Raw genomic sequence first — 24,817 nt, forward strand, 5'->3', positions numbered from 1 at the left:
ATAAGTATGTCCCCTACAGAAGCATAGTTGGCATGTCCTCCAGGTACTGCTTGAGCTTGACAAGGAACGTCACAGCGTCACGGCCGTCGAGAAGACGGTGGTCGTATGTCAGAGCAACGACCATGACAGGACGGACCTCGACCTTGCCGTTGACGACCCACGGCTTCTCCTTAATGGCATGCATACCCAGAATAGCCGAGCCAGGCAGGTTAAGAATAGGAGTTCCGAACAGAGAACCAAACACGCCACCATTCGAGATCGTGAACGTCGATCCAGTCATCTCTTCCAGCGACAATTTGTTGTCACGCGCCTTGAGACCCAGTTCTGTAATGGCTTGCTCAATCTCAAGAATGCTCATGCTCTCAGCATTGCGGACAACGGGCGTCACGAGACCCTTTTCGGTGCTCACTGCCACACCAAGGTCAACATAGTCGCGGTACACAATCGTGTCACCGAGACCCTCGCCCTCAATGCTTGCGTTGGCCGAAGGGATCTCGCGCAGAGCCAGGGCGCATGCCTTCGAGAAGGCGCCCATGAAACCAAGCTTAACTCCGGTCTCTTTCAAGATACGGTCCTTGTGGCGGCTCCTGAATGCCATCAAGGGGCTCATATCGATCTCATTGAAGGTCGTGAGCGAAGCAGCGGTGTTCTGCGACTCCTTCAAGCGCTCAGCAATGCGCTTGCGCATGCGTGACATCTTGACACGCGACTCGGTGCGTGCACCAGCCTTGGGGACCTGTTCCTGAGCCTGGTTGTCGGCAGCCTTCTTGGGCTCCTCCTTCTTGGGCTCCTGCTTCGGCTGTTCTTGCTTAGGCTCTTCTTTCTTAGGCTCCTCTTTCTTAGGCTCTTCTTTCTTAGGCTCTTCCTTGGGTTGCTCCGGCTTCGACTCCTCCTTCTTAGGCTCCTCCTTTGGCTGATCCTTGGGGGGCTCGCCTGGCTCGATCTTAAACAAGTCCTTGCCCACCTCGACATTGTCCTCTGGCTGAGCAAAGACCTCGGTAATTACACCAGACTCTGGCGAGTTGACACTCACGTCAATCTTGTCCGTCTCAATAGTGGCGACCTCGTCACTCTCATTAACATAGTCGCCCACCTTTTTGTGCCAAGCACTGAGCGTACCCTCTGAAATCGACTCAGCCATCTCAGGCACCTTGACAATTCCGAGAAGGCGCGTCGACATGGAGAAGTGACGACTAGATGCCATGGCAAGTGCCGCCGAGTATTTTGGTGCAGCACGCGCCATGGCGCGTGCCGATGCAAAGGTGGCAATTGACAACATGGTCTGTAGGGGGTAAGATTTTATTTGGGCGGGCCGCCGGCCATGTCCGATTACAACGATAGGCGGCGCATCACGTGCCTGAGAGTGGCCGGTGCGGCTGGCCACTCCACTAGGGAGTCCGATCCAAGCAGCCGTCATGTCCTCCCAGAATGGGGACAGGCAGCGCTCGATCCCCGCATGGAAGACGCTCGGGGTGGGTGGCACTGCTGGACTTGCATCTTGTGTCTTGCTTCAACCCATGGACCTGCTCAAGACACGCATGCAGCAGGAACGAACAGTGGGCCAAGCGCCATTATCTGCCATGAAACGGCTCGTGCGAGCTTACAAGTCGGTGGTTGATACGTCAGGATACCGTGGTCTATGGCGTGGAACAGTACCTACTATAGCAAGAAATGTACCTGGAGTGGCAGCATACTTTTATACCTTGAATCAATTGCGCTGGTTCGTTGCAAAATGGCAAATACCCATGTTATCTATCCGTGGCGCTACGAACGCATCGCTGAGCGGTCAGACATCGACAATGGCGCGTCTCTCCAACACAGGTAATATTTTAACAGGAGCTATAACTCGAGTGTCTATTGGATTAGTCCTCAATCCTATTTCGATTGTTAAAGCACGCTTTGAATCAAATCACTTTACTCAGGACGCATACCCTACTTTATGGACTTCTTTTCGCACGCTGTATAAAGATGGTGGCTTGAAAGGGCTCTTCCGTGGATTTTCCGCTACGGCACTGCGAGATGCACCTTATGCAGGCTTGTACCTTGCACTTTATGAACAGCACAAGACATGGCTAGGCCGTCTCTCACGGACCGGTACAGGCTCATGGTGGGTTGTAAGCACCAGTGGGCTGTGCGCAGGAACACTGGCGACAATCCTGACGCACCCGTTCGATATTCTCAAAACACGTTTGCAAACAACGCCAGCCCATTTGTTGCACAGCACTGCCAACGGCCAAATGAAGCTTAGTCTATTTGCTACCGCCCGGCATATCCTTAGCTCAGATGGCTGGCAAGCCTTTTGTGATGGTCTGGGCCTGCGCTGTGCTCGAAAAGCCGCCAGCAGTATGATTGGCTGGTCAATCTTCGAGATAGGTCATCGATGGGTATCTATTACTTAGCTCTATTCAAACAGGGCGAGTGTGCATAACAATAATATACAAAGATGCAACTTCAGCGACTGCGCGAATCAGAACGATTGTTCGCAGACAAAGAAAGTGTCTCGGATGAGTTTCGTAAAGCAGTCAGCGTGCGTACAAACATGCGAGAGCCTGGGGAGCGAGGGGAAGCAGGCACGTTCATAGGCGCCGCCATACGAGGCTCCAGCTCCAAACTGCGATAGTAGAACTGCTCATTTTCGGCAAAGTATTCAGATGGTGTGCGATGCCGTCCATCTTCATAGATGCCTCGGATAAAAGTCTGGATCTCTGGCACAGGTGAGATTGAATAGGGTTTCTGAAATTTTTGAAAGTCGCGTAAAATTTGTTTCAGCTGGTAAAATCGCGCGAGGTTGACTAGAGGAAAATCAAGGCCAGGAAACACACGTTGAACAGGATTGCCTTCTTTTGCGAATGTTATATCTGTCAGAATCAGACCAAGAAACGGTAGAGTTGGTCCTTGCGCGTTGTGTAAGCAGGTGCGGTAGGCGCTAAAATTGCGCGCAGGATCCATTAGCTGACTCAAAAACTCAAACTTGGCAATCTTGCGGGGAGGCAATCCTTTCCACGTTTTCTTAAGACGGTGAAGGTTGCTTGAGCCAAGCGCACCTAAGATTTCCATTAACAGATTGAAGTTTTGTAGCTTGTAGCTCGCTTCAGCGAATAAGATGAAGAAACGGAGGACTAATGTGCGTTGTTTCAAATTGGTTTCACGCAAAATGCACTGACTGATCCAGCTCGTCAGCTGTGTGGACATCTTCGTCATTTTGCGAATATATTGTGGACACAAAGAGCCCGGTACGTCTGTTTCGACGGGATACATGGGCTCAAAAGGATCAATCGCACAAAACAGAGTGTTTTCACACAAAGTGATTTGACGCGCAAGTTCCAATGGATCAAACTCTAAAATAGGTACCTCCCATATAGAAGAAGAGTTTTTTAGTGCATTTAACAATGAACGAGAGACAATGGAAAGAGGTGGCACACTTGATCCTTGGGTTCGTAACGTGTGTTGCGTGATGTCGTAAACTTGTGGTGATGTTGGCAAATGTCTTGAGCGAAGAAGCCAGTTGCTTGTGAATTCGAGCTCTTGGACACTCTTTGATTGATAAGTGAGAGATGTCCGGCGTGAAAAATCTAGGAAGTCATTTAAAATGGGAGAGTCCTGTACCGTATCCCAATAATCACGAACCCATACGACAAGTATGCTAAGGATACGTTCTCGGTGGGCATTGTCTTCTGCCATTTCGTATTTTTGTATAATACTCCTTAGACAATTTCTTGGAGAGCAAAACGTTCGGAAGTTCCTGAGAAAGATCTGCGTAAAAAGAGAAGCTGGTCCGTTCTCCGTGTGACACAAGGTAGAGATGAGACCACACACATTGGCACCTGCTACAGGGCACCGTTCGTCATGAATGAGCATTTTCATGCAAGTTTCCACATCATTTTCTTGTTTTGTTGTGTAGAACACAGGGTTCTGTGAAAGTAGATCATTTAAATCCTGGTCACGCACATCAGACATGACCGATTTGTTCCAGAGAGACTTGTACAGTAATTCATCTAATCCATCATCTCGCCATGTATCCGACGTTGTTGAAGACGAGGAGGATGAAAAAGATGAGGAGGAAGAGCTTCTAGATCGCGATAATCCACGGCGTTGAATATGTTTCATGATGGTCGGCTTAGTGTGCCCCCGTCATCAGAAAATGGTTACCATCCTTTCGAAATGGCGTAATTTTTAAGGTTTAGTTTGGAAGCGGAGATTAAAGCAACAAACTGCCAAACGGCGCTACGAGTCACCAATTAGAAAACAGTGTTTTGGTATACATTGACCAATCATTTTTTTATCCGAGTAAAAAAAGTTGGAGAGATGCATAAATGCGAAGATACTACGCTTTAGGCTTCTCTTGCTCCAAGGTAGCCGATAATGGGAATGCGATACAATAGCCTCCGAAATTCAGCGCCGCAAAGTTTTGATTCTGTACGCTCCAGTTATCCTGTGCATTACAAACTTGTAGCATCTGAGAAGTGAAACATTGTAGATTGTCTATGGGAACGTATCTTATCATAAACAGCAAACATCACGGAGAATATCGGGGTACATCTCTTGTAGTAAAGCAATCGTTGTTGGAATCAAACATGAAAAGGTATACCATTTACATGCTACTTCAGAATGCACGGATGGTACCTCAAGCCCCGTAAGCGCATATATGGAATCAAATGAAGCTATGTGCCTCCCATTTACTCTTTCGAGGAAGACAGGCTCATAACCCATTCCACCATATTTACATCACACCTTTGTCCTTGAAGTACAAAAGGATGGTTCCGGAGCTCCATAGGGGTGGGCCGCTTGACCGGATCTTTACACAAGCATACTGTCACAAAATTGATCATATCAGGCGGGAAGTCTGCATCTGGATTCAGTTTGGGTGGAGGCTCATGCACAATATGCTGCAGTAGTTCGAGAATAGAAAGAGAACGCACATCCTGTACGCCTCTAGGAGCAGCATGTGTAGTGGCATCAGGATCATCTTCCGTTTCAATGGCAAATGGGAAGCAACCATGCGCAATTTCAATAACAGTGACACCCAGGGACCATACATCGGACTTTATGCTGTATTGGTCACCTTGGATCCGCTCAGGACTCATGTAAGTGCTCGTCCCAACAAATGTGTCTGCCATGCTATTAATGAGCTCACCAGATACACCAAAATCACAAAGCTTGATTTGGCCTTGACGGTTCACCAGGATATTGCTTGGCTTTACATCACGATGGATGATCCGGAATTTTTCATATAGGTATGAAAGGCCATGGACGACGGTGTATACAATTTTTCCGCAGATATTCACGTCAATGGGGCCGTGCTTTTGATAGATGGTATCCAGTGATCCCATATCCATGTATTCCATGCACATGAAAATATGAACATCACTGAGCGAGGCGCCATAGAACCCAACGATGTATTCAGAGCGACATTCGTGGAGAATCTGGAGCTCACGCAGAATTTGCTTACGCACTTCTGGTTTCGCATCAATAAAGTTGACTTTTTTCGCCATCAATATGCCAGTGGGTATATGCAGTACCTTGGTCACCGTGCCCCCATTTCCAGCACCCAGATCTGCCAAAGTGCGAAGATTAGACGCACTGAGATCCAGGCGGGGCAGTTGACCTGGACCAAGATCCAGGTTGTTCATTCGCTGGGTTACAGCATCGTGTGAATGAGGCAAGGAAGAAGTAGAGGAACTCAATCCACCGACGTTACCCGGAGAAGTAGTGGCCTCTTCTAGGGACGATCTAGAGCGCTGCTCGGAAGGAGTATGCAATGAGCAGGAGCTGCCATCAGATTGTATAAATCGTGCGAAAGGCGCAGCTCGCTCATCAGGTGGTGGTGGCTCTGGAGGCTGGGTGTCCTTTAGCAACAGGCCCTTGAAATTGCGGTTTCTCCGATGAAGCATAGACGGCATTGTAAAAAATGCGTCCTTTCAAGCTGGGTATGGGGTCAACGCTTGGTAAGGGTGCTAATGCCTGGTGTGATGGGATACAGAAGCAGGTCTGCGAACCAGGCCGCACACTGGACCAGCGGCAAGAGACAACCGATCCCCTATGTGCTTAGTCATTGATTCACACACGGCATTGCGTCATATGAACTGTCGACGTGTAGCGAGCCACATATGCCAAGGCAAGAGCCAATCACGTCGTGATAATCGACTATCATAAGGGTCAAAGTCAACCACCTCCAGTTTTTCCAAGAATCGACGCGTCTGGATCTAAACGGCGGTCATGTCAGTACGCAGCTTAGCCATAATATACATACCAGCAATAGCATAGGAGCTACAGCCTGAGCTGGCACATGGCCATGCAGCTCATCCCGGATAATGGAGCGAGCTGTGATCAAGTAGTCGTTCGCACGTGTTGCCGTGGCAAACACAGCATCCTTGAGACCATGTGCGTGAGGACCGTGTCGATACACATCCTCCTGTGATACGCCTGCATCCATGATATACTCGAGGGGTAGAGGCAAGGTGGGCGTGCGTGGCACACCGCCTGCCTGGCGTGCGTAGCGAGACATGCCACCCCCCGGACCAGCCGTTGGAGATGCAGGAAGGGGTGGGGGGTGGGTGTGACGGGGCAACGAGGCCACAAAAATACCAAGACCCATGGCCTTGCCTAGATGTGAAAAGAGCACATCTACGGTCGACTCGGAGATGCCCTGCAGATTCAAAAGTAAATAGAGTATGCGTGATGACGTGGCCTCGGCATAGGTCTCGAGTTCCTCGAGTGTGGGTGGCGAGAGTGGCTCTGCCAGGTCAGCTTCACGAGCATCGATGATGCGCAGAAAGTGGTCCTTCACGAGGGAGCCATGCTTCATGACCGCGGGGTCCATGACGGCGTCGCAGAGTCCTAACGCAATCGGGTGCTTGGGCGGTCGGTTCGCGTACACTCCCTCTATAGCATCGCGCCACCACTGCATGCGTATGCGCCCAACGAGTTCGTTGCTCACAGCATCTTTGATCGAAGCTAATTCGATGTGAAATGCACGGAGGGCCCAGAAATGCGGCTGTAAGCGCGGCGGGTATGCAACATGAGAAAGGTACGCTGCATAGTCGCGCGTACGCACAGTATCGATCAGCGGCTGGAGATGTGCGCTAGTATGCTGTGCTCGAACGAACTGGTGGGGCGCTGAAGCTGCCCGTCGCAGCATCATGACAACAGCGGCTGGAAAAAAGGGCCCAATTGGGACGCCTCAACGTTGCTTCTCCACAAATGACGGCCGGCACCCAGCAGGTCGACGAAGCACGGAACGTGCGGCGCAAGACAGAAGCTTTGTCCGACAGCGAGCCTGACGACGAGGAAGCCGACAAGGATGACGAGGAAGAGGCTGATGTGCAGAAAAAAGAACAAGCGCGGCGTCCTGCGCCAGCCTTCACTCATACGTCGTTCCTTCGGTCCACGTCATCGGACGCATGGTTTCTTTCGAATTCGCACCGCCGCAATTTTGCCAGTCTCAAGTTAGGTCGGGATATTCTGCGCGGCACGTCCACGAAACGGATATCCCAGGTCCTCGGCACGCTGGACGTGTCAACTGTGCCTCATTTGGCACACCTGGCGGCCCATCAGACACGTACGCGTGCTGCCCTGCCGGTCTGCACGGCTCACTCACAACGTGCCCATTCCCTGCATCTTCAGCCTGAACGCATTCACATGCTAGTAACTCAGCTCCTTAATGGATGCCAACTCATGCTCTATGGTGTAGGCGATCGCACATCCATCGTACGAGCCGTGCTGGAACATACGGCCCAGCGGCACGCCAGTGCGGGTGTGTTAATCCAGGGCGCCGCAGGTCGCGCGCTTACGAGTGACCGCATCATGGATGCCATTGACCGTGCCTTACGAATCTCGACTAGCGCGCATACCTTACGCGAAGATCGCATCGTGCAGCGTGTCCAGCACTTGTGTCATACGCTTGAAACGCGCACGCAGGGGCCACGCCGACTCGTGCTAGGTTTACTGGCGTTTGACCATGCGCACTTCCACTCTACTACTCGCATGCACACACTCATTCATGCACTCGCACAATGTGAGCGAGTGCATATGGTGGCCAGTGTCTCGCATGTCAACGCAGGCCTTGTGCTGGATTCGAATGCAGGGGCCTTTAGCTTAGGCATCTCTGGCCATGCCGAATATACCCTTCCACGTGTACCGGGCGTCCGGACGCTTCGTGCGCCGTGGCTGTGGCACCATGTCACGACCTATATTCCGCCTATCGCCGAGCTCGTCCAAGCACGCGGTACGTCAGCGACCGCCTCATCTAGTGCAGGCCTTGCCGCCCTCAAGCTGCCCTCAGCTGTCGATCTCGCTGGCGGACGTGCGCGAGCGGCGCCTGGAGCCAGCGCCGCCGTGGCTGTAGCCCAACCCATTTCGGAATCGGCCGCGATCCAGGTGCTGCAAACCATTACGTCGCGCGCACGCAGTCTCTTTTCGCACCTGGCCTCCATCCAGCTGGTCGCCCAGGCTGACACCACGAGTGGTGACGACGATGCCATGCCGCCTCGCACGCCCTATGTTGCGCTTATGCGTGAAGCGTTGCGTGAGTTTATTGCGTCCTCTGATGAAGGTGTGCGGCAGTTGCTGGGTGAAATGGTCGATCATGGCTTGGTCATTGTGGTGCGAGGATCGACCACGGTCACGAACAGTCATGCCATTGCTGTGGGTGATGAGCTGTGCATTCCCCTCCCTGTTCCAGCCCTGGAGCAAGTGCTCGCTCACATTGCCTAGTGTGTCCAGCAATGGCGGTTGTTGTATTCTATAAAAGGGAAGGGGAGAATCTAAATGGCAAGATACAATGGTTCCATACGACAAGGAAAGAGTAGGCTTCCATGGCACGGCCGGCACGATATGCTGCCCCGTTGCGGGCCATCAGCTGTGCGTCCACCATTCGTGCACCTTATGCAAGCACTGCTTCACCGATTCCATAGACTCGGTGCACTTGCGTGCAGTCAACCAGTACGTCTCCAGCTGACCACGCGTCACTGAGCGCGCCCAAGTAGATTCTCCCCTACCTAAAAAAACAGGTAGGTCACGGCAAACACACCCACGGCAATGGCTGCGACAATGTGGACGGGCACGCCTGAGCTGGTAACCGTGGCCGTGGACTTGGAGACGCCGGCGTTGCTCTGGGCCGCCACCTGGGCACGCAGACGAAGCACCTCTGCCTCGAGCTCCTGCGTCGAGCGAGGCAATGGCGCCGCAGCGGGCGATGCAGCGGCTGCCGACTTGTCCGCAGCCATGGCCGCAGCGGGCTTCTGCTGGGAGGCTGAGAAGGGATACGACGACGACGACGTGGAGCTGGTGTACTTCTGCGCGAGGTCCGGGTTGTTCAGCGACGCAATCGAGATCGGCGGTTCCGCACCAGTGCTGCGCGAGCCAAGGTAGCCAGCGCCAGCGCCCAGCTCGCCTAGACCAGGGCCAGAGGGCACGCCAGCCGAGGCGTACGAGGGCGCACCTGTACCCATGCCACTGACATTGGACAGGTCCTCGTTCTCCTCCGGCACCGTTTCGCTGCTGGGTGGCAGGTACACGCAGCGGATCTTGTGCTCAGCAATCGCATCCTTCTGCGTCTCCTGCTGGACCCAGAAGTCGGCAATAGGGATCGTCTCCTTTTCAGGCGTGATAATGGCGCTCTGAATCAAAAACTTGTCGCGGCACTTGGCCGACATCGGCGGCTCCTCCTTCAAAGGCTGCAGCAGAACTTGCACCTCGACACGTTCGCCTGCCTCCAGACGGCCCGAGTTGGGGCGCACGCAGTACTGCTTTGGCGCGGTCGTCTTCACCTTGAAGGCGACAGGTTGCGAGTTTGAGTTCGTCAGGAACAGCGAGCGCTTCACAACTTGCGTGAGCGGGCGCGGAAAGCCGAGCTGTGCGCTGGGACTAATTTCGACAGACATGTTGTCGTGCTGTTCGGTGAGAGGTCGACGGCAAGCGACACTCGAGCGCTTCAAGGCCCGTAGAATTTTCTCCCACCCACTTGGTCTGGCTTCTCGGCCGGCGACATGGCTTCACATGCCACGCCGCCCATGTACCAATCGTATCCATGCGCGTCGACCCCAACGGTGAATACGCCACGTGGTTTTAGGCTTGAGAAGCGGCCGTGGATCTCCACAACCTCCACCATTTCGGGGGGCCTGTCGGCAGTGGGGTTGGCGGACGTGTACGCCATCACAGAGCGCGACGATGGTTCAAGCATCGCCCTTCCTCCAGCGTATCGCGGTGCGACGCACGCATGAACCAGGGGTATTTGAAGGAATGCTTCCGCCGCTAAGCATGGGAAATGTGCGCCCTATTGCGTACGGTGGCTTTGCTATCGCCACAGCCATTGTGGCCGCAGGACATACGATTCCTACACACACGCGCTTTGTTCCTTACTCCATACTAGGCCACTTTCTCGGTCCCGGATCCATCGATGTGCCCTTCGTGTGTCAAGTGTCGAGTATCCGTGATACGCGCACATTCGTGACACGCAGTGTCATTGTGAAGCAGCGTGTCCGAGGCAAGCACGGCGAGGCCCAACTCCGTAATGTGCTATCGATTACACTCGATATGATTGCGTCGCCCAGATCCGAACCTGCTTACATGGAGGAGGCCAAGAAGCACCATGTCGACGTGTCGTGTGTCGGATCCCTACTGAGATACGATCCCGCTCCGTCGTGGAAGATTGACGAGCCTAATGAACACAGCGAGACACCCGATACCTACTTTTCGCGCCGTCTTCAAGAGGGCACGCTTGACAAACAGAGCATGGCCATATACAACAAGATCATCGGCCTATGGCATCAGATCTTTGATACGGTGCCTGTGCCTAGCAGCATGATGCTCCAGAACCTTTTGGGCATGGTAAAAATTCCAACGTCACAAGACCACCTCACGATCACGGATCGCCGCTCTTTCGACTGGATGCGTATACATGATGCCCTCCCATGTGCCACGGGGACCGAACCGGCGCACGGCACAAGCGAGACCAAAGACATGCTGCCCATCTCGCCCGTCATGGCTCACGCCGCTACGATGGCCTTTGCTTTAGACGGCGCCTTGGCCTTTGCACCTCTGTCCCTGGGAAAGAAGAGCATGCTGGATGCCTCTGCGGCCTCGACGCTCGATTTTGCCACGCGCTTCCACTCGGATGTGCTGGACATGAATCAGTACCTGCTGCGTGAGATCCGACCTATCCAGGCTGGTTGGCAGCGCACGTACAGTGAAGCGCGTTTGTTTGACACAAACGGCCATCTCGTGGCTACCTGCACACAGCAAGGCGTGCTTCGGCCTGTTCAGGAGGGCGCCATGGCCACGCCTGCGGATCCACCCCACTATGCCCCCACACCGAAACTGTAGAATAAAGATGTCCACAATCTATTTACGCCCGCCGCTACTCTTCCGTCACGCTCGGCTTAGCATCCTCTGTCTCATCCGCATGCTTGGTTGCCTTGCGCGAGTAGAACTCCTTGATGATCTTGGGACTGATACGGTTGAGCATCTCCTTTGGCATGATACGCAGCAGCGACCAGCCCAAGTCGAGCGAGTCAAAGATCGTGCGTGTTTCGTACGCGCCCTGCGCCACGAACTCTTTCTCGAAGCGCTCCATGAATTCAAGCGTCAGCTTGTCCTCGTTGCTCAGCGCGTCTTCACCGACGACGGCCTTCATCGATGCAGCGTCACGACCCGTGGCATAGGCTGCATACATTTGGTTCGACACGTCGCTGTGATCGACACGCGTGTGTTTGGCACCAATAGCGCTCTTCATCAGACGCGAGAGCGACGGCAGCACGTTGATCGGCGGATACACCTGTCGGTTGTGCAGGTGCCGGTCGACATAGATCTGTCCCTCGGTAATGTAGCCTGTCAAGTCAGGAATCGGGTGTGTCATGTCGTCGTTAGGCATAGTCAAAATAGGGATCTGCGTGATTGAGCCATTGCGGCCTTCCACACGGCCAGCACGTTCGTAGATGGTAGCCAAGTCTGTGTACATGTAACCGGGGTAACCACGACGACCTGGTACTTCCTCACGCGCGGCCGACACTTCACGCAGAGCATCTGCATAGGACGTCATGTCAGTCATGACGACCAGGACGTGCTTCTCGAGCTGGTACGCGAAGTACTCGGCCGTCGTGAGCGCCAGACGCGGCGTGATGATACGCTCGATCGTGGGGTCGTTGGCGAGGTTAAGGAAGAGGGTGACGCGGTCGAGCGAGCCATTCTCTTCAAAGTCTTGCTTAAAGAAGCGAGCCGTTTCCATATTCACACCCATGGCAGCGAACACGATCGTAAAGTTGTCCTCATGGTCGTCGTGCACGCCCTTGGTGGCTTTCTTGACCAGGCCGGCCTGACGACAAATCTGGGCGGCGATTTCATTGTGAGGAAGACCCGAGGCCGAGAAGATAGGGATCTTTTGACCACGAGCAATCGAGTTCATTGTGTCAATCGTGGAGATACCCGTCTGAATCATTTCCTCAGGATATGCGCGTGAGTACGGGTTGATGGGGGAGCCATTGATGTCCAAAAAGTCTTCGGCAAACACACGAGGACCATTATCGACAGGCTTACCCGATCCATTGAACACGCGTCCTAGCATGTCTTCCGACACAGGCAGCTTCATCGACGACTTGGTGAGCTCGATATGGGTGTCCTTCACGTCAATACCTGACGTGCCCTCAAACACCTGCACGATAGCTTTGTTGCCCGACACCTCGAGCACCTGGCCACCTCGACGCGTTCCATCAGGAAGCGTCAAGGACACAATCTCATTGTACGATGGGAACTTGACATTCTCCAGCACCACCAGCGGTCTGGCGTCAGTCATGCTACACGTACCCGTTAATAGCGGACACCGTTCGGTAGTCCAGACGTGGGTCCACGCTGTAGTTCTTCACACTGCCAGGTAAGTCGTAGACCATACGTACGCAGCCTTGGCATTGAGCTCAAAGAGCTCCTTGTCAGAGAGCTTAGGGCCCGACATGGTCGTCCGTGGAGGTCAGACCCTATACGCTTGGGCTGCCTCGACCGCCGCGGCCCGTTCCGTGCGTGGTGGACAGGTTAGGTCAGAAATAATTTCCAAAACCCCCAAGGTACACCCCTCGCGTGCCAGCCGCCTGGACTTGGTCATGGGGCTCAGCGCACGGGCATGGATCCCGTTGCTGCATGCGCGGGCCTTTTCGGTATCGCATTGTAGAAGTGCAGAGGTGGCCATAGACTGGAGCGACGATCGTGCGAGGCGCGCATGGATCGCTTCGTTTCGGGAGCAGCCACTCGATCCTTGTAGGTATGAAATTCGCTGACCCAGCCCACGTCCACATTCATTTTGCACGAAGCTCCGGCCCCGGTGGCCAAAATGTCAACAAGCGTACGTATGCTACCACTTATGCAGTCAATACCAAGGTCTATGCGCGCTTGGAGCTTGGTCCCCGCGCGCCCCGCGTCATGCCACCTGCTCTGGTTCGTGAATTGGCCAAGCGCTCGGTAGGTGCATCGTTTCTCACAGTGCCAGCCTATGTACATACAATCTACACATTCACTCCAAGTATCGAGTGAGCGGCATCGTACACAGTCGCAGAACATCCAGGATGCTCTGGGCAAGGTATGTATACATGTACTTACGCAGATACACGCGGAAATTGTACGTCTCGCATCAGAAGGACTGCGCGGGGAGACTTCGCCTGAGCAGCGCCGACGAGTGGAAGCACTAGCCAAGCGTGAGCGCGATCGCATGCGCAAAGCGAAGCAGATGCGCAGTTTCACCAAGAGCGGACGGCGTGCTAAGGAGTAGCCAAACGCTTCTCACGCAGAGCACGAGCAACACGCAGGCGAAGCATGCGTCCGAACTCGCCAAGATGCGTGCCTTTTGTGCGAGCTAGGTACTGGTCAAACCCGCCATGCTTCTTTATGGATCGCATGGCCGACGTCGCCACGCGCGTTTTAATGCTTTCCTGTAGTGTCTCGCTCCAGAGTGTAGCACGTTGGATATTTGGTATCCACCTTCGTGGTGTCTTGTGCCGGGACTTGGGGATACTGTTGCCAAATTGAATGATGCGGCCGTCGTATAGACCTCGCTGTGCCCGCTTGAATGTTTGGCCAGCATGCGCTGCCATCACCTCTGTTGGGCGCGACGCCATCGACGAACGCGCATCTGTGCGTCCCGAGCGTCCGGCACCAGATCCACGCACACCGCGGTACGTCGTACGCGACCACCGCACCAGCGACGCAAACATCTTGCCCAAGGACAAGGCACTGGACCAGGCAGGACGCTGCCTTCTTCGACACATCACGTGATAGAGAGAGAAAAAAGGTGGCTTCCTAGCTGCCCGGGCGGCCCACGACCACGACGATGCTCCGTCGTCAAGCGCGCGAGCGCCGCGAATATGTGTACAAAAAGGCACTAGAGTCCAAGCAGCGGCAACTGTATGAGCGAAAGCAAAAGATTCGCGAAGCGCTTGCGAGTGGCAAACCATTGCCACCTGAGCTGCGCGGCGCGGAGGCCGAGGAACTCGCTAGGAACCTGTCGCTCGATGCGGCGCAGGCCGAGCCGATGACATCCATTGACGACGAGTACTCGCGTGCTGGACAGTATGATCCACGCATACTCATTACAACGTCGCGCAGCCCCTCGTCACGGCTCTCGCAATTCGCTAAAGAGCTGCGGCTGGTGTTTCCCAACTCGACACGGCTGAATCGTGGTGGATATACCATGCCTGAGCTCGCAGCGGCAGCCCGAGCGAACGGTATGACGGACATGATTGTGGTGCACGAGCACCGAGGTGTACCAGATGCGATGGTCGTCTCTCATTTCCCGCATGGTCCCACCGTCATGTTTACGCTGCACAATGTGACCCTGCGTCACGAGGTGGCAAGTCACGCAAACTCGACCGTAAGTGAACAATACCCCCACCTGATCTTTGACGGCTTTGGTGGCCGGCTTGGCGAGCGTGTCAAGAGCGCGCTGCGCTTCCTTTTTCCCGTGCCAAAAGACGATGCACGCCGCGTCATGACGTTTGCCAACCGCAACGATTTTATTAGTTTCCGGCACCATGTGTTCATTGCGACGCACCGCGACGTTCACCTGGCCGAAGTCGGGCCGCGCTTTGATCTGCGCCCGTACGAGATCCGACTCGGCACGCTCGAGCAGGGCGAGGCGGACGTTGAATGGGTCCTGCGTCCGTACATGAACACAACACGCAAGCGCAGTCAGCTGGCGGAATAGGAAGCTTTGTACTATAGACGTTTCTTTCATTTGGGCAGTTTCGTGCGACTAGGTCGACATCACAGGGCTGGCTGAGAGCGCAGGACTCAAGTGGCGAGGAGAGTTATGGTCCTTCCACGTACGCGCCTTGACGAGGCTTTCTTTGGCAAGTTCGCTCACACGCGTCATGTCCACACCCATGGAGGCCATGAACAGGATGGCGTTGCTAAACTCGGCCTGCTTGCGCGTCTCGGACCAGTCGAGTTCCTCGCCCATGATATCGACGATGCGTGGGAGCGCCTCAATGGTGGCCTCCGTGTTGAGGAAGGACATGCGCGAGCGACGTGCGATAAAGTCGGTGGCCTTGACGGCGAACTCGGAGCGCGTCGCGTAGCGGACCTCGGCCTCGATGTACGGCAGCTGGGAGTCGAGGCGGATGCCGTGCAGGGGGTAGCGCTCGCCCGTGGGCTTGGCAATGGAGCACACACTCCATGCGCGATCGCCGTACGAGTTCGAGAGATGGAAGGCAACGTCTGTGTCGAGTCCAAACTCCTGGAGCAAGCGGACATACATGGTGCGCGACCACGAGTGGCTACCAATCAAGCGCACCTGCGACGTGACGCAGTCGCGGATCGGCTTGAGGTTAAATGCTTCCACGGCACGGTCCACGGTTTGTTCCGCCATCTCACGGTAGGTCGTCCACTTACCACCCGAGATCGTCAGCAGGCCGCTGTCACTCACGTGGATCATGTGATTACGCACGAGACTCTGCGTGTCGGGGGCAGAGGGGTCCTTGACCAGCGGGCGGAGGCCACTCCAGGCACTCAGCACGTCCGAGCGCTTGACCGTCACATCGGTGTTGAGGTAGTTCCTCACTTCGTCCAGGATCCATTCAATCTCTTTCTCACCGGGCAGCGGGTGCGGTTCGACCTTGCAGGCCACATCCGTCGTGCCGGCAATCGTGGCACCTTGCCAGGGCAGGAAAAAGATCACACGGCCGTCACTCGTCGCAGGGTCGAGCAGACCCATGCCACGGGGACTAAAGTAACCAGGGAACGTAACGTGCACACCCGACGATGGCGACACAATCTCCGACACCGTTGGTTCATCCATCCTGCGAATGGCATCACAGAAGGGACCCGTGGCATTCACCACGCCCTTCGCACGAATGTCAAACTCATCTCCCGTCATCTGATCACGCAGACGCGCACCAATAATGCGGCCCTTGTCCGACTTGTTGAGCGCGACGACTTCGCAGTGATTCGCAGCAACAGCGCCATGCTGGATAGCCGACAGCACGAGCGCAATGTTCATACGCGTGTCGTTCTGCTGGCCATCGTAGTACACAACACCACCAGCCAGGTTGTGCGCGCGGAGCATCGGGAAGGCCTCCAGCGCCTTGTTGCGACTGACGACGTACGAATTGCCCATGTTCTGCTTGCCTGCAATAAGGTCGTACAAGAATGTGCCAGCATAGTAGTAGGGAATGAGCCACCAAGAGTATGCCGGAATCAAAATGGGCAGCGGCGACGTCAGGTAGGGCGCAATGTGCAAAAAGGTCTTACGCTCACGCAGAGCCTCTGTCACCATCTTGTACTGTTCCCAGTCAAGCTGCTTGACGGCCTTCTCAAGGTAGCGCACACCACCGTGAATGAGTTTCGTGGACTTAGACGATGTTTCGCCACCAAAGTCCTCACGATCCACCATCGCCACTTTGAGGCCACGTGTGGCACCATCGAGCGCCACACCGGCGCCCGTCGCACCAGCACCGATGACAAGCAGATCAAAGCCATCTCCATCGTCCTCCTCAGGCGAATGGTACGCATGTTCGACCTCAGGGATAGGGCTGTGGCCCACGGCCTGGTGAGATGGCACGAGCAGCGACTTGGCCTGGTCGAGACTGCCATCCGAACGCAGCGAATGCGGCGATGATTGCTTGAGGGCCTCGATCATCTGGGTTCGCGTGGGCGGCGACCAGAACTGTGCGGGGCTCACGTCATGCGGCAGGGCATACTCGTCCGCCTCTTTCCGACGCGTGAGGGCCAACACTGTACCCGCACCGACGGCGGCAGCCGTTACGAGAATAGCCACACGATTGCGCTGAGACCCCTTGTTTGATGCAGCAACTGCGGAGGCATTCGCTGCCGCCTTGGACGTCTGCTGCGTCAACCGAGACAAAGATGCACGGAACATGTAGCAACGTTGGACTTGGCTGAGAGAAACCACGTCTATTTCCCTCGGGACCTCTTGGGCCCCGGCCACGGGCCTTTCTCCCCTCCACCTGTGCTGTTGCCAAATTCGTGCAGCTACCTGGAGGCTTAGGTGGAGGGCTCCGCAGCTATGGTATCCAAGTCGTCTTCGTCAAGGTCGTCCAGCGAGCTAGCGATTGAGGCTTCGTCCGCATAAGTTGCATCCACCTCGTCTTCCACATGAGATGTGCAATTGGGTATATCGTTAGCGAGCTCGGATGCATGCGCCTCGTCCAAGGCATCTAGTGCTTCTTGGACCACTGCCCCCACATTCGTCGTTTCGCGAAAGTGGGTGAGAGGCGCAGCGATCGCTGACCATGTATGGCTCGTGCGTGCCGATAGAGGAAGAACGTACGATGCCAATTCGTCTATGCGGCATCGCGCACGCCCACAGCGCACGTCATCGGACACGACGCGCCAAAACACCTCATCACATGCACGTCTGCGTTCCATGGCTTCCCAAAGCGCTGGCTTCGTCAGCTGCTGGCCACGGCGTTGTACAGGTGACGGAAGCGACAAAAGCACACCGCGTGCCATGCACTCGAACGCGTATTGCTCAGCATACGAACCGTGCGAAGAGAGGCGTATCGTATCCGCATAGCTCATAGCGTCCAGTGCCGTCACGACATGATCCACGTCGTCCGCAAACTGGAGCAGATTATGGTGGACATACAATTGAAATGTCGAGGCGTCCACAGGAAGCTGCGTCCACAGTGCCTCAACATCGACCATCGAGCGCCGCGGTCGATGGAGCGGCAGCGGCTCAGCCAGTCGATGATCCATCACGTCAGGATCACCCAAGCGCTTGTTGTACAAGAGACGACCCAGCGCATGAAAGAGCGCTAGTGCTGCATCTGACTGGGACAACTGCGTCGGTGCCTGCGCAGCCGTGCAAGCTCGACGAATATCGCCGCCGGAAGCCTCGGAAAGGTCAGCCAAGACGCTTATGGGTATATGTGGTGCTTGCCGTGCCAATGCACTTTGAATCATGCGCGGCGTGAGTGGATTGAAGCGGATCTCGGCACACGCCGGATGCATGCGTACCCGTTCTGACACGGCTGTCCGAATGTCCATCTGCCCAGCAAGACGTGCTCGCCAGTCCATCGAGCCATCCCACGCTTCGGTGTCAGCTCGTGGAATGCTATCGGACACGATTAGAATCAATGGCATATGCGGCACAGCCTCGAGAAACTGCTCAAGGGCGGCATGCACGCCATGACGTGTCTCGAGATGCGATATATTGGGCCAGTCTTCGACAAGCAGCACGCACCGCGACTGAGAGCGCGCGGCACAGTGTCTTGATGCCAATGGCAATGGTCTGAACCGAGCGGTTGATAATAAGAATGAGCGAAACTGCTCGCATACCGAACGTGTCATGCCACGGTCGCTATACGCTTCTTGATTCAGCCACTCAACCACGTCAAAATGCAGGGCATCGCGATGCGACAAAGCGCGCACCGTCGCGGTTTTTCCAGCACCCGCCGGACCTGTTAGCACGAGGATGCGGCGGTGCTTAGCCAGCAAAGGTGGTCCCTCCAGCGCCTCAGTGAGCCATGCACGCACGTCACCAACCTTGCGCTTGTGAACAGCAAGGGTGGAAAGCGTCGGCTCATCGCCGACTATGCGCGTACCAGATAATGGCCGAAGCCTGCGTGCCGGTGCACAGGTCCGATCGACAAACGCAAGACGGCCGCCGAGGCGGCTGTCTGTACGCGTCGTTGGACGTGGCATGGCAGCTGTGCCACGTGGTTGGGGACGAGAAAAAAAGGCCTATCCACCACGAAAAACAGGTTTGACTTTCGAGCGCATCAGCCATACCGCCCGTATGGAAACGCTCCTACGACTGTTTCCGTCTACGCTTAGTCCCGACGTCCATGTGCGTCGTGCGTCTGAGCAGGAGCTGCACCAGCTCGAAAGCCAACCTGGGATGCTTGCCGCGTCCTTCCAGCTCGTAGCCTCGCCAGAAGTCGACACTTCTATCCGCCAGGCGGCTGCGATCTATGTCAAGAACCGCATTTCGCGTACTTGGGACGCATCTCTAGCCCGAGGCTTTTCTGATGCGCCGTCTGCCGTGTCCGACCAAGACAAGGAGGTGGTGCGCTCAGGGCTGCTCCCGACGATTGCATCGCTGCCGCCGACACTGCGTGTGCATATTGCTAGTGCCATGTACTCGATTGTGCGCTGCGATTTCCCACAGGCATGGCCGACGCTGACGGAAGAGATCGTCAAGTTACTGAGTTCTGGTGAGCAGCTCCAGATCTTTGCCGGCGTTCGAGCGCTGCTCGAGCTTGTCCGTGCGTTCCGCTTCGACTGTACAGACTCGAAGCTAGAGAGCATCGTTTCACACACGTTCCCGGCGCTGCTTGCCACGGTAAGTGCCTTAATGGACTCGGACCACAGCGATCTGCCGGCCGTTGGCGAGATTGTATACTATGCTATGAAGACGTACAAGACGAGTATGATGGTGACGCTGACGCAGCATCAACAGTCGAACGAGAGTATTGTACCGTGGGGCTCAGTCATGCTGCGTATCGTACAGAAAAGTGTGGTCACCGATGCCGACGCCGATGCCGACGCCAGGGAAAAGGCGCCCTGGTGGAAGGCGAAAAAGTGGGCTTTCTATTCGCTAAACAAGCTCTTTTCGCGGTACGGAACGCCATCCCAGCTGGCAGCGAGCATGAAGATGTACAAGCCATTCGCCGAAACGTTCATCCACAACTTTGCTCCCGAGATCCTCAAGGCATACCTACACACGGCCGATGGCATCGTGTCGCAGCACGTTTGGGTCAGCAAGCCTGTCCTTCGTCACCTACTTACCTTCTTCTCTGAGTGTATTCGTCCCAAGTCCATGTGGCAGCTGCTTCGTCCGCACATGCAGCAGATTATCGAGACGCTCGTGTATCCGCACCTGTGCTTCTCAGATGAAGACGAGGAGCTATGGGAGCTTGACCCCATCGATTTTGTGCGTCTGGGCTCTGATCCTTTCGAGGAGCTGGGTACGCCATCAAGTGCCGCCAGCATGCTTCTGAATGTGACCGTCACACGCCGCACCAAGTCCATGTTTGAGCCGACGCTAACGTTCATCACGCACGTTCTGAATGCGTATCCGGCCCAATGCACCGCCAGGCAGTTTGACGGGGCGCTTCGCATGTGCATGACGATATGCCAGACGATGGTGCACCACGAAAATGTGCAAAACATGCTTGATGCGTTTTTTGTACAGCATGTACTGCCTGTGCTCAAGAGCCCAGAGCCATTTCTGCGTTTGCGCGCATGTGCGCTGATCCATGCTTTCGACAGTGCCGGCATGAAGTGGCAGACGAGCCAGAGTCTCGAGACGGCTTTCCGTGGCGTGATGGACTGCATCATGGACACGGAGCTGCCGGTGCGTGTCAAGGCAGCAGAGGCCATGGGTGAGCTCGTGGCTCACGACGAAGTGCATAACGCTGTGGCACCGAATGCGTGCCGTCTTATGCAGGAACTGCTCAAGCTTTCGGATGAGACGGACCTCGATGTGCTTATGACGACACAGGAAAAAATCGTCAACAACTTTGCCGAGGAGCTCCTGCCGTTTTCTGTCGACCTCACGCAACAGATGGCGAACAACTACATGCGGCTACTGCAGGATAACCTCGCTGGCGCGGGCGTCGACGGCGGCGTCGACGGCGTGCATGCCTTCAACATGGACCAGGGCGAAGAGGACAAGTACTTTGCCGCTATGGGCTGCCTGAGTACGATGTACCAGATGGTCACGACTGCCGACTCACGTCCTGACATTCTCGCTGAACTTGAAAAAGTGCTGCTCCCGGTCGTGGCGTTCACGATCCAGACCGAAACGCTCGACCTGTACGACGACTGCTTCCAACTCACAGACGTGCTTACCTATTATCAAAAGAGCGTGTCGCCTGCCATGTGGGACATTTTCACGCTCATGTACAAGTCGTTCAAGTCGAGTGGCATCGATTACCTATCAGAAATGATTGGCACGTTTGACAACTGTGCATCGTACGGCACAGAGATGCTTCGTCAGCACGCCGAGTATCGCCACATGCTAATCGACATCTTCCATACGGCCATCTCGAGCGACCAACTCGTCTCGAGCGACCGCATTGCTGCTTGTCAAATTGCCGAAGTCGTCCTGCTCCTTTTGCGTGGCTACGTCGACGATGCAGTGCCTGGTATTCTCACTGCGCTGCTCCCCTTCCTTGACAAGTCGACCGAATCGCATCTGCTCCGCAAATGGGCTGCGCTCATTGTGCTCGAGTCGATGTACTACAACCCGACTTTGTCTCTTAGCATCCTCGAGTCGCACGGCGCGACGCAAGCCTTCTTTGCGACAGTGCTGCCGATGCTCACCAAGTGCCGACGCGTGCATGAGTGCAAGGTCGCCATTGTCGCGTTGCTTTCGCTTCTTGCGATGGACCCGCAGTCTGTGCCCGCCGCCCTGCGGAATGGCTACCCTCATCTCTTCGGCGCCTTGCTCACGCAACTCAAGGCCCTGCCCAAACTCGTTGCGCAGCGCAAGGAGCTGCACAAGGTGTTCGATGAGGGCCTCGATGACTTGGATGACGATGTGAATGCGGCCCTGGACGAATTTGATGACGATGCGGATGTCCAGGAAGATGATAATGACTATCTGCAGCTGCTGGCCGAGGAGGCCAACCGTGTCCGCGCGCAAGTTCACATCGCCGACGGTGACGCACCGGCCGACGACGGCATCGGTAGTGCAGACGACCTGGAAGACGACTTTGATGATGATGACCTGGTGTACGAGTCGCCCCTCGAAAGCGTACCAGTATATGAGCCGTTCCGCGCCGTTATTCGGCAGCTGCAGACTCAGCAGGCGGACCTGTTCCAGAGCCTCACGGCGAGTCTGAACGAGCAGCAGCAACAAGATTTGCAGCAGGTCTATGATCTACAAGACTCAGAAGATACCGGCACCTCGGCCTAGGCAGAGGGCGATTGAATATCGCCTTTGAGTGGCGGAAATCGCCGCACAAGGCCATGGTCATTCCGTGTATGAATACGTAGTCTGTACCCTAACCGGCCCTGTGTCGTGAACGATGCTTGCCACCGCTCGGGCACTGGCTTGCGGTCTGTACACCAGTAGAAAATGTCCCAATCCGGTTCGTCAAGGAGTGCATCGAGCTCATGGAGCTCCTCATCCGGCAGCGATGCCAGCTCGCTTTGCGCAAACGTGCTGAGCAACAGGTCCGTCTCGAGCGTGCCACGTTTCCTGCATTGATACTGGAGGCGTGCCAGCAAACGCGGACGTGGCTCATTCTCACGATTGGGAACGCGAATGGGCACGCTCATACCTTCCACGCCCTGGCGCTCACTCGCCAGGTTGACGCCTTCAGCACGCTGCTTGGGATCCAGTTCTTTGGAAAAGGGCAGGGGAAAAGGGTCAGATAGCGTATCTTTACTGCACAGCACAGCACATGCATGCCAGGCACGCGAGCGCGGCAGCAGCGCCGCCCGCGACGCGGCCTTCGCCGCCGGCGCGGCAGCTCGGATCATCCACATCAGGGTGCAAGGTGCACGAACCTCCACATTCGATCACTCGGTGCATCACGTGCTTCAACTATATGCATCACGTGTCTCAAGTTCAGCTTTCGCGGCCGCCTCCTCGTTCCAGTTCCGCCCAAGGCGCCGGCTGTCCTACCTCCTTCTTCTGGCACAAAAGATGGTACGTTGGCTCAAGTATGCGCGCCAGCATGAGCCGGCACACACGGCTGTGTGTCGCACAGCTTCAAGCTGCTCGTGTCCGCGCTAGCTCGTGGCGGAATACTAACCAGTCAGTCTAAGCGCACTGTTAAGGTTGGAATCACAGGCAAGTACGGCACGCGCTACGGCTCGTCGCTGCGTCGCCAAATCAAGAACATTGAAATCTCGCAGCACAGCCGCTACACGTGCTCGTTCTGTGGTAAGGACACCGTGAAGCGCAAGGCTGTGGGTATTTGGGACTGCAGTGCGTGCAAGAAGGTCGTCGCCGGCGGCGCCTGGTCGATGAACACGACGGCCGCAGCTACTGTGCGCAGGTACGTTGTACCCCCAAAGTCGCCACTAACAACAGCACGATCCGTCGTCTGCGTGAGATCAGCGAGGCATAATGTTGCGTTTGTCAACGTCTCGTCCTCAAAATGTCGTCCCACAGTGTGCCCAGTATGAACTACTGTGTGTGTTGTATTGCACTGCTGCGGATGAGCCATAGCCACTGGTCGTTTGTAGTGGCAGGTGAATACCTACATGTATGCCCAATGAGGGGGTGCTCGTGCTTGCGCCTATGTTCTATGACATGCGCTCAACGCGACGTGGTGCGTTCTAGTAGGTCCTTGGCCTCGTTGATTTCTGTAGGGTAAGCGCAGGAGCACGTACTGCTAGCGAGGTAGGGCGATCCGCCACGGTCTGGGTGGTTCGCAATCATCATACGGCGGTGTGCCTCCTTGATGCGATTACGATTGACACTAGCTTCGCTGCCACGTTAGTCGGCAGGCACGCACCGCAAACCCAAAATCTGAATCGCTTCTTTTCGATCCATCTTGGCCTGGAAGCCGCCCTTGACCCATTTGCCCCCCGTCGAACCTGTAGGGCGCATCATCATAGCAATCAGGCCACTGCCTCATGAGCCCATGTCATACGTACGCGCCAACCAGGCCACATCCCACCACGACCGGCATGGTCATCTCCTTGGGCTGCGTCGCCTGCAGTAGAAGCGGAGTCGTCGGCCTGAACGGCGAGGTCATCATCGAGCGAGACGCCCATGCCATAGGTGTGCGCACAGCGTAGAGCTGCCGCACAGATGCACGCGCTGTGGGCCACCACATAGTCATGCAGAGAAAGAAAGGCAACCGTAGCCAGGTGCGCCACACCGCCTTTTTGGTGTGGAGGAACGAGCATGCGTGTGCCATTGACCACGACGTGTTCCCACGTTTTCGAGGATGAAAATTAGTTCTACGGGGCCGTATCGAGCCATGCTGCTGTTCCATCACATTCGGATGGCCAAGAAAATCAGTGCATTTCACAAATGGTCGGAAGACCTCGAGCTGCAGGGTCTACTAAAGATTGGGTACCCGGGCCTGTGCCTGATTACCGACCGCACCGACACGCCCTCTCAAGTGCCCGAGTTTATTCGGAGAGTCAAGCGACTTTCGTGGTTTACGTGCGAACTGCGCGAGCACGGCCCGATTGATGTACAGGCTGTTGAGGCGCTGTCTCATGCGTTGGAGACTCACGCCACGCCCACGAGCGTATCGCGGCGCTCTGGCATTGTGCAGCTGGAACGGCTCAAAGAAGTGCCGGCGTTTCTGCACGCGGCGGACCATGCCCTGCCCTCTGCGCGAGAAGCCGTGTGGGCCTCGTTTTATCAAGCGGCCATGCGGCCCTGATGTGGAGCAATAGCCCTTGT

The 24,817-nt window shown here is 55.6% G+C and overlaps 19 protein-coding genes across 19 annotated transcripts; 8 read left to right on the plus strand and 11 right to left on the minus strand.

Moving 5' to 3' along the window:
- Positions 1–13: 13 nt before the first annotated feature.
- Positions 14–1,279, minus strand: MRET_1347 (2-oxoglutarate dehydrogenase E2 component (dihydrolipoamide succinyltransferase); the record flags this gene model as incomplete). The annotated part of the gene is made up of 1 exon (XM_027627974.1): positions 14–1,279. The coding sequence occupies one exon, from the start codon at positions 1,277–1,279 to the stop codon at positions 14–16; it is 1,266 nt and encodes a 421-aa protein (XP_027483617.1).
- A 136-nt stretch (positions 1,280–1,415) lies between these two features.
- On the plus strand, positions 1,416–2,399 carry MRET_1348 (solute carrier family 25, member 38; the record flags this gene model as incomplete). Its single annotated transcript, XM_027627975.1, has 1 exon — positions 1,416–2,399. One exon carries the CDS (start codon positions 1,416–1,418, stop codon positions 2,397–2,399), a length of 984 nt encoding a protein of 327 aa, XP_027483772.1.
- Positions 2,400–2,451: 52 nt separating this feature from the next.
- Positions 2,452–4,107, minus strand: MRET_1349 (RasGEF; the record flags this gene model as incomplete). Its single annotated transcript, XM_027627976.1, has 1 exon — positions 2,452–4,107. The coding sequence occupies one exon, from the start codon at positions 4,105–4,107 to the stop codon at positions 2,452–2,454; it is 1,656 nt and encodes a 551-aa protein (XP_027483603.1).
- A 569-nt stretch (positions 4,108–4,676) lies between these two features.
- MRET_1350 (mitogen-activated protein kinase kinase) lies at positions 4,677–5,900 on the minus strand (the record flags this gene model as incomplete). Its single annotated transcript, XM_027627977.1, has 1 exon — positions 4,677–5,900. One exon carries the CDS (start codon positions 5,898–5,900, stop codon positions 4,677–4,679), a length of 1,224 nt encoding a protein of 407 aa, XP_027483400.1.
- A 174-nt stretch (positions 5,901–6,074) lies between these two features.
- On the minus strand, positions 6,075–7,141 carry MRET_1351 (NADH dehydrogenase (ubiquinone) 1 alpha subcomplex subunit 6; the record flags this gene model as incomplete). Its single annotated transcript, XM_027627978.1, has 2 exons — positions 6,075–6,203; positions 6,251–7,141. 2 exons carry the CDS (start codon positions 7,139–7,141, stop codon positions 6,075–6,077), a joined length of 1,020 nt encoding a protein of 339 aa, XP_027483698.1.
- Positions 7,142–7,200: 59 nt separating this feature from the next.
- MRET_1352 (origin recognition complex subunit 2) lies at positions 7,201–8,712 on the plus strand (the record flags this gene model as incomplete). Its single annotated transcript, XM_027627979.1, has 1 exon — positions 7,201–8,712. One exon carries the CDS (start codon positions 7,201–7,203, stop codon positions 8,710–8,712), a length of 1,512 nt encoding a protein of 503 aa, XP_027483678.1.
- Positions 8,713–8,996: 284 nt separating this feature from the next.
- MRET_1353 (Integral ER membrane protein) lies at positions 8,997–9,881 on the minus strand (the record flags this gene model as incomplete). Its single annotated transcript, XM_027627980.1, has 1 exon — positions 8,997–9,881. The coding sequence occupies one exon, from the start codon at positions 9,879–9,881 to the stop codon at positions 8,997–8,999; it is 885 nt and encodes a 294-aa protein (XP_027483679.1).
- Positions 9,882–10,167: 286 nt separating this feature from the next.
- On the plus strand, positions 10,168–11,322 carry MRET_1354 (uncharacterized protein; the record flags this gene model as incomplete). Its single annotated transcript, XM_027627981.1, has 1 exon — positions 10,168–11,322. The coding sequence occupies one exon, from the start codon at positions 10,168–10,170 to the stop codon at positions 11,320–11,322; it is 1,155 nt and encodes a 384-aa protein (XP_027483676.1).
- A 34-nt stretch (positions 11,323–11,356) lies between these two features.
- On the minus strand, positions 11,357–12,943 carry MRET_1355 (V-type H+-transporting ATPase subunit B; the record flags this gene model as incomplete). The annotated part of the gene is made up of 3 exons (XM_027627982.1): positions 11,357–12,773; positions 12,799–12,858; positions 12,888–12,943. The coding sequence occupies 3 exons, from the start codon at positions 12,941–12,943 to the stop codon at positions 11,357–11,359; spliced, it is 1,533 nt and encodes a 510-aa protein (XP_027483677.1).
- A 145-nt stretch (positions 12,944–13,088) lies between these two features.
- Positions 13,089–13,750, plus strand: MRET_1356 (peptidyl-tRNA hydrolase ICT1; the record flags this gene model as incomplete). The annotated part of the gene is made up of 5 exons (XM_027627983.1): positions 13,089–13,242; positions 13,268–13,327; positions 13,352–13,443; positions 13,472–13,561; positions 13,586–13,750. 5 exons carry the CDS (start codon positions 13,089–13,091, stop codon positions 13,748–13,750), a joined length of 561 nt encoding a protein of 186 aa, XP_027483674.1.
- MRET_1357 (large subunit ribosomal protein L28) lies at positions 13,740–14,192 on the minus strand (the record flags this gene model as incomplete). Its single annotated transcript, XM_027627984.1, has 1 exon — positions 13,740–14,192. One exon carries the CDS (start codon positions 14,190–14,192, stop codon positions 13,740–13,742), a length of 453 nt encoding a protein of 150 aa, XP_027483675.1.
- Positions 14,193–14,308: 116 nt separating this feature from the next.
- Positions 14,309–15,181, plus strand: MRET_1358 (U3 small nucleolar ribonucleoprotein IMP4; the record flags this gene model as incomplete). Its single annotated transcript, XM_027627985.1, has 1 exon — positions 14,309–15,181. The coding sequence occupies one exon, from the start codon at positions 14,309–14,311 to the stop codon at positions 15,179–15,181; it is 873 nt and encodes a 290-aa protein (XP_027483673.1).
- Positions 15,182–15,229: 48 nt separating this feature from the next.
- Positions 15,230–17,353, minus strand: MRET_1359 (glycerol-3-phosphate dehydrogenase; the record flags this gene model as incomplete). Its single annotated transcript, XM_027627986.1, has 1 exon — positions 15,230–17,353. The coding sequence occupies one exon, from the start codon at positions 17,351–17,353 to the stop codon at positions 15,230–15,232; it is 2,124 nt and encodes a 707-aa protein (XP_027483393.1).
- Positions 17,354–17,478: 125 nt separating this feature from the next.
- MRET_1360 (cell cycle checkpoint protein) lies at positions 17,479–19,140 on the minus strand (the record flags this gene model as incomplete). Its single annotated transcript, XM_027627987.1, has 1 exon — positions 17,479–19,140. The coding sequence occupies one exon, from the start codon at positions 19,138–19,140 to the stop codon at positions 17,479–17,481; it is 1,662 nt and encodes a 553-aa protein (XP_027483722.1).
- Positions 19,141–19,234: 94 nt separating this feature from the next.
- Positions 19,235–22,360, plus strand: MRET_1361 (importin-7; the record flags this gene model as incomplete). Its single annotated transcript, XM_027627988.1, has 1 exon — positions 19,235–22,360. The coding sequence occupies one exon, from the start codon at positions 19,235–19,237 to the stop codon at positions 22,358–22,360; it is 3,126 nt and encodes a 1,041-aa protein (XP_027483721.1).
- On the minus strand, positions 22,357–22,935 carry MRET_1362 (succinate dehydrogenase assembly factor 2; the record flags this gene model as incomplete). The annotated part of the gene is made up of 1 exon (XM_027627989.1): positions 22,357–22,935. The coding sequence occupies one exon, from the start codon at positions 22,933–22,935 to the stop codon at positions 22,357–22,359; it is 579 nt and encodes a 192-aa protein (XP_027483720.1).
- Positions 22,936–23,095: 160 nt separating this feature from the next.
- MRET_1363 (large subunit ribosomal protein L37Ae) lies at positions 23,096–23,522 on the plus strand (the record flags this gene model as incomplete). The annotated part of the gene is made up of 3 exons (XM_027627990.1): positions 23,096–23,098; positions 23,212–23,450; positions 23,486–23,522. 3 exons carry the CDS (start codon positions 23,096–23,098, stop codon positions 23,520–23,522), a joined length of 279 nt encoding a protein of 92 aa, XP_027483719.1.
- A 191-nt stretch (positions 23,523–23,713) lies between these two features.
- Positions 23,714–24,242, minus strand: MRET_1364 (DnaJ subfamily C member 19; the record flags this gene model as incomplete). The annotated part of the gene is made up of 4 exons (XM_027627991.1): positions 23,714–23,760; positions 23,788–23,885; positions 23,913–24,026; positions 24,055–24,242. The coding sequence occupies 4 exons, from the start codon at positions 24,240–24,242 to the stop codon at positions 23,714–23,716; spliced, it is 447 nt and encodes a 148-aa protein (XP_027483726.1).
- A 108-nt stretch (positions 24,243–24,350) lies between these two features.
- MRET_1365 (uncharacterized protein) lies at positions 24,351–24,797 on the plus strand (the record flags this gene model as incomplete). The annotated part of the gene is made up of 1 exon (XM_027627992.1): positions 24,351–24,797. The coding sequence occupies one exon, from the start codon at positions 24,351–24,353 to the stop codon at positions 24,795–24,797; it is 447 nt and encodes a 148-aa protein (XP_027483725.1).
- Between the last annotated feature and the right edge of the window lie 20 nt (positions 24,798–24,817).

This window comes from Malassezia restricta, chromosome II (genome assembly GCF_003290485.1).
Source record: "Malassezia restricta chromosome II, complete sequence".
Taxonomy (NCBI): Eukaryota; Fungi; Basidiomycota; class Malasseziomycetes; order Malasseziales; family Malasseziaceae; genus Malassezia; species Malassezia restricta.